At 49.4% G+C, this 10,120-nt stretch overlaps 1 protein-coding gene across 1 annotated transcript; it reads right to left on the reverse strand.

The window, feature by feature from the left end:
* Positions 1-9,080: 9,080 nt before the first annotated feature.
* Positions 9,081-9,773, reverse strand: LOC124680629. The gene has a single exon (XM_047215702.1). It carries the CDS (start codon positions 9,771-9,773, stop codon positions 9,081-9,083), a length of 693 nt encoding a protein of 230 aa, XP_047071658.1.
* Positions 9,774-10,120: the final 347 nt, after the last annotated feature.

The raw sequence follows: 10,120 nt of genomic DNA on the forward strand, positions 1-10,120 counted from the left end.
GGCTTCCGCCTCACCCTCGGCACGTACAACACGCCGGAGCTGGCGGCGCGCGCTTACGACGCGGCGGCGTGGCGCTTTCGGCGGCCAGGGCACGACATGAACTTCCCGGATGTTGAATCGCTAGAGGAGGCGGAGTTCCTCGCGCCAACGCCGTGCCTCGTCGACGACGAGGACCGTCGCCGGCACCGCCAGGTGCAGCGCAGGATCGCCATCGCCGAGCGCGACGAGCAGTTGATGCGCCAGTGGAGGGCGCAGTTCCCCAACGATGTCGACAACACCGACGCGTTCTTTTCTAACCTTAGGGCACAACGCAGGTCCAACAGGCGCCACCATCGGGTCGTCGCCGCCTTCGAGCTCGAGAACCCGAATACAACTTGGACCGAAAACGACCCTCGGTGGGATGACATTTGGACGGAGACAACCTCCGACGACGAGTAGAGACTAGACTAGTAATTTATCTATTTTATTGTAATTTCAATAAAGTCGTTGTCGGTTCTATTAGTTTAAATTTAGTTTATAAAGTCGTTGTCGGTTGTTTTTGTTCAATAAAGTGGTTGACACGAAATTTATTACGATTGAACTGAAATTAAAGTACAGAGCTCAACTGAAAAATAAGATACATGGCCAGATTCGAATGCTGGAGCCATTCAATCATAGTCGTGCCTAGTCCTATAATAGTCGCCACTGTAGTCATCATAGTCGCCGAAGTCATCGTCGCTAGCATCGGGGTCGCGGTTGTCGAACCTCGGCGGATGACCACGCGTGGGCTAGGATTAAGGGTAGCGCAGGCGGGGGCCACGATAGGCCATGACGCTCTGGAGAGTCCGGCCGCGCCACCACATCCGACGGCCAGCCTCGTTGAAGTTCGAAGGAGGCGGGCCGTCCTCCTCGTACCTGGCAACCGCCCTCTCACGCCGATTGATGAAGAAGCTGTCCCAAGTCGGGCTGTAGTCGGGATGCCACTGGGGATTCCTCCGCAGCTCGGGCGTGAGCTCGAAATAGTAGTGGTTCGTGATGGCCATCTCGCGTGGCACACCTACAGGGATAGGAGGGACCGGTACGCCTCCGACGCTCGGCAACCAGCCGGTCGGGACGCGGTAGCCGGGCGGGCAGGGGTAGTTCGAGGCGCAAAGCGCCTCCGCCTCCGGGGTGTTAGACATACGATGGAAGCCATGGGAGAGAGTGATGAGGTTTGCAGATATGAGTCCAAGCCTACATATATATAGTGGAAAAATGGCGGGAATGCGGGAAGAAAATAGGCGGGAACGAAGTGGCGCGCGAAACTTTCATCCCGGGTGGAGGCTCAAACCGGGACAAAATGCGGGGAGGCTTATCTAGGAGGGCCTTATCCGGGGGATGATGTGCGGGTAACCTTTTGTCACGGTTGGTGGCTGCAACCGGGACTAAAGCTGTCGGCGAGGATAAGGATGTGTCGGTAACCTTTTGTCACGGTTGGTGGCCGCAACCGGGACTAAAGCTGTCGGCGAGGATAAGGAAGCGTGGGTGGACGCACCTGCTCGATGAGATAAAGCATGTAGCGCACGACGCCTGTCGAAGGAACAAGACAAAGTAGAAGCGGTGCCGTGCCTATAAAAGGAGCATCAATACGCCTTGCCATGCAGATCAACAAGCCAAGCACAGTTTCATTCCCATGGATGAAGGAAAGGGTTGGGAAATCTCCCGTGGCGCAGCTTCTCGAAGATGTCGTTGGTGCACACGCCCTACGACATCTTCGGAAGCTGCTCCTCGGAAAAATTTCCCTGCAAGCCCGTGAAAGAATACATTTCGCGAAAGAATACTCCGTCTCCTCTAACAGTGTTGGGGAAAGGGTTCTCATTATTACATAAATGTAGAGATTGTCTTGGGAACTATATATGAAGAATACATTATTACATCGCCATCTAGTGTTGTGATCTTCTACGCCGTAGCCATGGAGAATCTTCATCATTTAGTAAGATGCTTGGGTCAATTTTCACCGTGAAGGGCGAAATTTCTTTAAACTTATTATAATCTTCTGACATGTCTGTCTTGTCATCCACTCCCACGATGTTTCTTTTCCCCGAAAGAACTATGTGGCGCTTTGGCTCCTCGGTTGATGTATTCTTTTGTTGATTTCTTTTTCTTGATTTGCTAGACATGTCCTTCACGTAGAAAACTTGAGCCACCTCGCTGGCTAGGACAAATGGCTCGTCCAGGTACGCAAGATTGTTGGGATCCACTGTTATCATACCGTACTTATCGTCAATATGTATACCGCTGAGCTTCACCCATTTGCACCGAAACAAATGGACCTTAAAAGTGGGACCATAGTCAAGTTCCCATATCTCCTCTATGTATCCATAATATGTGGTGGTCTGCCCATTCTCGTCTTTTGCATCGAAGCGGACACCGCTGTTTTGGTTGGTGCTCTTTTTATCTTGGTCGATCATGTAAAATGTATTCCCATTTATCTCGTACCCTTGGAATGTACATATGTTTGAAGATGGTAACCTGGCCAACAAGTACAGCTGCTCCACAGCAGATCGGTCATTAATGAGATGTCTTTGCAACCAACTGCCGAAGGTATTCATGTGTTCACGTGTAATCAAGGACTCGGGCTGGCCCGGGTTTATTTCTCGTAAAGCATTCTTATGTTTCTCGATGTACGGAGCCACCAAGATGGAATTGTATAGAACTGTGTAGTGTGCTTGATTGAAAGAAATCTTGTCCCTGCACACCCTTGATTTCCTTCCTAGTGTGCCTTTTCCAGTCAGCCTCCCCTCATACCGAGATTCAGGAACACCAATCGGCTTAAGGTCAGGAAGAAAGTCAACACAAAACTCAATGACCTCCTCAGTTCCGTAGCCCTTTGAGATACTTCCTTCCGGCCTAGCTCGGTTATGAACATATTTCTTTAAGACTCCCATGAACCTCTCGAAGGGGAACATATTGTGTAGAAATACAGGACCGAGAATTATAATCTCTTCAACTAGGTGAACGAGGAGGTGCGTCATAATATTGAAGAAGGATGGTGGGAACAACAACTCGAAGCTGACAAGACATTCGACCACATCTTCCTGTAATCCTGACAAAGTTTATGGATCCATTACCTTCTGAGAAATTGCGTTGAGGAATGCACATATCTTCACAATGGCTAGTCGAACATTTTCTGGTAGAAGTCCCCTCAATGCAACCGGAAGCAATTGTGTCATAAGCACGTGACAGTCATGGGACTTCAGGTTCTGGAATTTTTTCTCCTTCATATTTACTATCCCCTTTATATTCGACGAGAAACCAGACGGAACCTTGATACTGAATAGGGCTTCAAAAAAGATCTCCTTCTCTTGTTTCGTAAGAGCGTAGCTGCCAGGCCCTACAAACTGCCCTGGATGATTGCCGTTTCGTCCTTTATGACGTTCCTGGTCCTCCTGTGCTTCCGCTGTATCTTTTGTCTTTCCATACACGCACAGAAAACCTAGAATATTCACACACAGATTTTTGGTCAGGTGCATCACGTCGATTGCAGAGCGGACGTCCAGGACTTTCCAATATTATAACTCCCAAAAAATAGATTTCTTCTTCCACATGGGCGCGTGTCCGTCAGCGTCTTTCGGAACAGGTCGACTGCCTGGACCCTTTCCAAAGATAACATTTAAATCCTTGACCATGTCAAATATATCAGCACCACTACGGGGGATAGGCTTCGGACGGCGGTCTGCCTCGCCATCGAAATGCTTGCCTTTTTTCCTTAAGGGATGCTTGCGCGGAAGGAAACGACGATTGAACGGGTACACAACTTTTCTGCTTTTTTCCAAATATTTACTTTCAGTCTCATTTAAACAGTGTGTGCATGCATTGTATCCTTTGTTCGTCTGTCCTAAAATGTTACTGAGAGCAGGCCAATCATTGATGGTTACGAATAGAAACGCTCGTAGGTCAAATTCTTGCTCGGTGTGCTCATCCCACACACGTACACCTGGTTTGGCCCACAACTCCAAAATTTCATCGACTAATGGCCTTAGGTACACGTCAATGTCGTTGCCCGGTTGCTTTGGGCCTTGGATAAGCACTGGCATCATAATATACTTCCGCTTCATGCACAACCAAGGAGGAAGGTTGTAGATACATAGAGTCACGGGCCAGTGCGCTGTGATCGCAGCTCTGCTCCCCAAAAGGATTCATGCCATCTGTACTTAGACCAAAGTATAAGTTCCTTGCCTCACCTGCAAAATCCGGGAACTCTCTCCCGATGTTTCTCCACCGCCGACCATCGGCGGGGTGCCTCAACATCGCGTCTTTCTTACGTTCTTCCATGTGCCATCGCAACAACTGGGCATGCTCTTTGTTTCTGAACAAACGTTTCAACCGTGGTATTATTGGAGCATACCACATCACCTTCGCAGGAACCCTCTTCCTGGGTGGCTCGCCCTCAACATCACCAGGGTCATCTTTTCTCGATCTTATACCGCAATGCACCACATATCGGACATTTATTCAAATTCTCGTACTTCTCACCGCGGTAGAGGATACAGTCATTAATGCATGCATGTATCTTCTGCACATCTAATCCTAGAGGGCAGACAAGCTTCTTTGCTTCATATGTACTGACGGGCAATTCATTATTTCTTGGAAACAGCTTCTTTAATATTATCATCAATTTCTCAAATCCCGAGTCAGTCACACCGACCTCTGCCTTCCATTTCAGCAATTCCAACATGCTACCCAACTTTCTATGCCCATCTTCACAACCTGGGTACAACAATTTGTGGTGGTCCTCTAACATCTTGTCGAACTGCAACCTCTCCTTATCCGTGCCACAGTCTCTTCTTGCATCAGAAATGGCCCGACGAAGATCATCATCAACAGGATCATCTGATGCCTGTTCTTCACCTCCTTCTTCTTCATTGTCGTCCATTGCGGTATCATTGCATTCAGAGAACATAGATCGGTAGTGGTCATCATTATCTTCTTCTTCATCGCCGTCTTCCATCATAACCCCTTCTTCTCCGTGCTTGGTCCAAACATTATAGCTGGACATGAATCCAAACCGAAGCAGGTGGCTCTTAATGTCTCTTGAGCAAGAGTAATCCTTCTCGTTCTTACATTTTAGACATGGACAGCACATAAAACCTTGCTTCGACTTGTTGGCCTCGGCCACAAGCAGGAAAGAATTCACGCCTTCTCTGAAAGCGGGGCACATCGGTTACCGTACATCCATGGATGACTCATCTGCATCATAAGTACAATTATATATGTATCAGATGCAATCACCTTTCTAAAATTAGTATTGTACGGACTATGTATATATATATACGAGAAAATAGTGGCTAACCTTTTATGATCGAAAAGAGGAGAAATCTTATCAAATAAAATCAAGTGGCATCCCTCTTACAAGCATTCCATCAAACACCTCTTGTGCACATGTAGAAAAAATGAGCTAGCATACACCTCCACCTTCACCACCAAGGAAAAAATAAGGTGGGGGGGGGGGGGGCTGGCTGCGTGTCTATATATAGCCATGGCCCTTTGGTCGCGGGCCGTATTACGACCCGCGACAAAAGGGATGCCGACAGGAAGCCCCAACACTCAGACACCTTTTGTCGCGGGTCGAGATATGGCCCGCGACAAAAGGGCGCGACAAAAGATCCTGCCCGCTCCACATGGTTTCTGGGCGACGTGGCCAGGCCATTTGTCGCGGGTGCAGGCGCGTCCGCGACAAAAGACTCCCACGAAAGCCCTGTTTTCCACTAGTGTCTCTCGAACAGAAGTACATAACCGTAATCGGCAGCACCAAGTCACTCAGTCGGTCCTGTCGTAGGGCTGATCCTAGAAATAAAACAACACTAATTAAGTATGGTGCCGCGGTTCGATCCACGTAGCGACACGTATAGCCCGATTCCTGACTCCTGAGAGAGGTAGGTGCTAGGAAGAAGAAAAAGAGGAGGAGGAAGAAGACCGATCACATGAAAGAAAATCTCCTATGATTAGCAGCCTTACTGGATTGACGCACACATCGTATCAGGCCAGCGACAAGAGCGTATCTGACGAAAAGTTTGTTTAGAATCCGAGATAATCCCCAAGGATCTCCCGCTCCACTTAACAAATCCTAAACATGTAGTAGTACAAGTGTGTGCCGATGTGATTTCCAGTGGTACGGACGAGAAAGGCAGCTCATACGGATACGGATTATGCCATATCTGCCAGTGCACGCATGGCAGCTTCGCCCGGAGACGTCCATGTGTCCAGCACCAGCGCACCCACTCGCGGTTGGAACGCTCAATAGTGCGTGCGTGTGTATGTAGGTACATCGTCGTCGTTGCGCGCGGGCTCGGAAGGCATGCCAGACAGTCAGGCCGTGCCGGTGGCCGGCGCCCCGGCGACCGACATGACTACGCTAAGGGGTATGGCGAGCATCCGGGGTGTGTTACATGCTCTGGTGCACGGCGCAAGACAGTTGCTCGGGCTCGTTCGAGGATTCGTCGTGCTGTAAAATAATCTCATCTTTCCTGATGCATCATAGGCGAAGAACCCCCCCCCCCCCCTTTCCCCGCCCTCATGCCGCCGCTGCTGCCCAACTCCGGTGGTGGTGGCGGCGCCCAGACCGTCGAAGGATGAACGTATGGAGAGGGCTCCGCGGTGGCGCATCACCGGAGGCGGTGGGGTGCATGCTGGGGACGCCGGACGGCATGGCCACGGCCTGATGCACTCCGGCGGTCAGTATTGAGGAATGGGTGGCGTGTGGTAGCCGTCGTCCGATCTGGGCCAGATCTAGGCCCACTTGAGCCCAATCGGCCCAGGAGGACCATGGATTCGGCCACGCCAGCGCCAGTGCTCTGTGCCGCCTTATTCTTCTCTGTTGGTCTAGCAGTAGTGAATAACAGCGTGGAAGCTGTTGGTCTCGCAAATGATGGAGGTGGTCCTATGGTTCTTCTCGAGACAAGATGAAGATCGCTTGTCCCCATCGATCCGGTGGGAGTGCCGTGTTTCGGAAGGCTCCGCCGGTGAACTTCAATGGACGACATGCCGGAGATTGCTAGACTGGATGATATTCAGTCACTCGCAACCATGTTTTTTCTGACCGTTTGATTTCAGAGAAAGCGATGCTTGGAGTATCCTTTCTCGGCCATGGTGAGGTCAGCTAGCGGAGAATGTTATGACTTGCAATGATGATTCGACTCTTCTTATCAATGATGAATTGGCTTAGTGATCTGTGATTTGGAGCATCGGCTTCAGAAGTGGGGGCGATAACACAGGAGAAATTCAGAGTCCTACCTCCTCCACGAAACAGGCTTTCGCCCCGCTATATTAATATAGCAACCACACGGTACAATTGATGATGCCTCAACACAAAGAACTGCCCAAAAGATAAAAATAAGAGAAAGGGAAAAGAAAAAATGCCAACAACGCCATACCGATGAGGCGAAGATGACCCGCAACCGCTGCACCCTCCGTTGTCCCACCACCCTAGTATTTCGAACCACCGCGTACCAAGCAACACTTTCAAGAAGGAATGCGACGACGACGAGGATGTTGCCCGGACTGGTCCTAGGTTTTCCCCCGGTACTCAGAGGGGAGTGGAGAAGGGGTACACCCAACGCCCTTTAGTAAGGACCGGCGGCACCCGCAGGCATCACCGCGTCGGTGTCGGACGAGCCGATAGGGATTTCTCCCGACCCCAAAAACCACTACCCGGCCGCTCCGAAGCACGCCATCCAACTTGCCGCCCACCATCGTGCGCCACCGGTCTTGATGCCACCTCATCGTCTCCCTTCGGACACCGTCACGAGGTCTGAACGACGGGATAGGAGGGCACAACAGTAGTCGGGGACGGCAGCGCCGCCATTGCGCGGGAGGGAACTACCTCCACCGTCGCGGTAGCTGACCGGACATGCCAGCAGGAGCACACCAGGACCCGGCGGGCCGAGCCGAGCCCATACAGGGTCCGCAAAGCCCCCTCTGCAGCAAGCAGACAGCAGCACCGCCATCTCTAGTGACTGCCTGGGCTCCACCTTCACCTCAGAGTGCTACCTTCCAGAGTGAAAATCCAAGGTCTGGTCTTAATTGGTTGTGCCTAGCAATGGCCTTGTTCAAGGCATTGTTTTTGGGTGCAACGACTTTTCTTCAAGGTGAAACCTAAGATATATGATCGAGAAAAACTATTGGAGAAACTGGACTTCTGGTGGTGTCTAGGTGATGTTATTACTGCTACTTCAAAGAATAGATCTCTGTAGCGGTTTTTTTTTCCTTTTATCATATCTTCTTTTTCTTTGTGCTGCGTGTATCTGTATTTCCGCTAGGGCAATACGTTGTTGTAGAGACTGGATGTAATTTGTATCTTCGCGATAATAATATATGCTCTCTATTGAAAAATCATAGGCGGCAAAAGGGGTTGTCAGACCTGCACGTTCCAACTTTCTCCAACTTCAGAACTTCCCAAACGTGCTTAACACTGCCAGCTATTGGAATCAAAACTTCCAAATGCTGTACTTCCTATTATCATTGTAATGTGTGTGAGGAAGGTTCTTTGCTGGGTTGTTTGTTGAGTATTATTGCTTATTAGTTGCATGTGTGTTGGCTTGAATCTTTCTAGTCAATCAGCAGTGGGTGTTCCCCTCGCAAATCATTGTGCTAACCACATGGTTAGAGGCTTAGAGCTTGAGGGTTGGAACTGGCATGTTTTAGCATGTCAGAGCTTGCCGCAAGTTAGAGCAAGTGTGAGTGACTGAGTGAGGAGCAGTAATTTATGTGTAAATTGTGAAAACCAAGTCATTTAGATTAGCATCCCCTGGGAACATTTGACCTTGTGCAGAAAGTGATGAAGATCCAATGGCAGAAAAAAATCCTTGGAGCGCGATCTGACGACCTCGAATGCATAGGTCTTGAGAGAGCTCCTAGGATTCTCACTTGTAATTTCTCTAATTCGAGTCTTGCATATGTTACAAATTCACAAAATGAAATTGACAAAACGCCTTTTCTTTACTTTTCATTTCACTGCACTTTCTATACATATCCACAAGTGTACATGATGCAAAACTGTTAGGATGATTGACTGATCCTTTAAAAGGTGGATTGCAACCGCAGGGTACTAGAGCTCAGGGTAATTACAAGCTAAGAGTGTTCAGGAGCGAAACTCTGTTTTGGATCAATCTCCTGTATAGAAGTTCCACTCCGATCTCAAGATCACCGATGCTGCTCTCTAGTGCCCGCAATTGCTCCTCTTCGCACATGAATTTGCTCTTCTGGAATGTCTTGGGCATCTCGACTTGTTTTGAAAGGACCCTGCACGTGGATTCAAGCAGAGAGATGGTCATCTCTCTCACTTCTGCCATAAGCATCACCGCCCTACAGTCCTTGTCAGAAACAGTCTTCTTGCTGATCTTCTTGAACTGTTTCTGTGCCTTCTTGGATAGCCGGATGTAGGCCTTGACTTGAGCACATGCATCTTCTCCTCTCCTGAGAGCCAAGAGGAGCTCTTGAACAGTCATCTTCAGCTCCATGAAACTCTCGAGCATGGCGTTGCAGAGGTCGAGCAAGACGACTGACCGTCCAAGCTCTGCCTCCACTGCATTCCTTTGCTGAGTTTGGCAAAGGCTGACTTGGTGGCTGGGCGTGCATATCATCTCCTCGATGGAGCTGTACATGCCTTCAAGTCTCCTCAAACCATCGCATGATGTATCGATGGTCGCCAATGGCGAAGAGATGGTAGTGCTCAGGCTCTGCAACTGCTGCTCGACTTCGGGCTTGTTTGAGCGTGGGCTCGAAGGCGCGCTTGAAGATCTTTGATGGTAAGCCATGCTTGGAGAGTGAAGCTTTGATGCTTTTGTTCTTCTGTATGTAGATGGAGGAGAATGTTTGGCAAGACGAGCTGCAGTTTGTTTATGCTCAAGCCTTGGGGTTCTCCCTGTATTTATATCAGAGTGGCTGAACCAATAGTGGATGAATGGAGCAGTCGACAGCAAGAATCTCATCCGACTAACCTCCATATGATCTGGATTATTTAGTTAAGTGATATGCTTTTCCATGTTTGGCTAGCATTGCAAACCTCAATGAGTGGGTTTATATGGCTGGCATGTCTCAGTTGTTGGTCACACGACACACTGCACGAGTGTTTAGGTTGATTTTGGATCAGGCAAGTTTACAG

This window comes from Lolium rigidum, chromosome 1, assembly GCF_022539505.1.
Source record: "Lolium rigidum isolate FL_2022 chromosome 1, APGP_CSIRO_Lrig_0.1, whole genome shotgun sequence".
In the NCBI taxonomy this organism is placed as follows: domain Eukaryota; kingdom Viridiplantae; phylum Streptophyta; class Magnoliopsida; order Poales; family Poaceae; genus Lolium; species Lolium rigidum.

Excerpts from the sequence above, each read along its gene's own strand:
- LOC124680629 (XM_047215702.1), bottom strand. The coding sequence starts at position 9,773 with ATGGCTTACCATCAAAGATCTTCAAGCGCGCCTTCGAGCCCACGCTCA.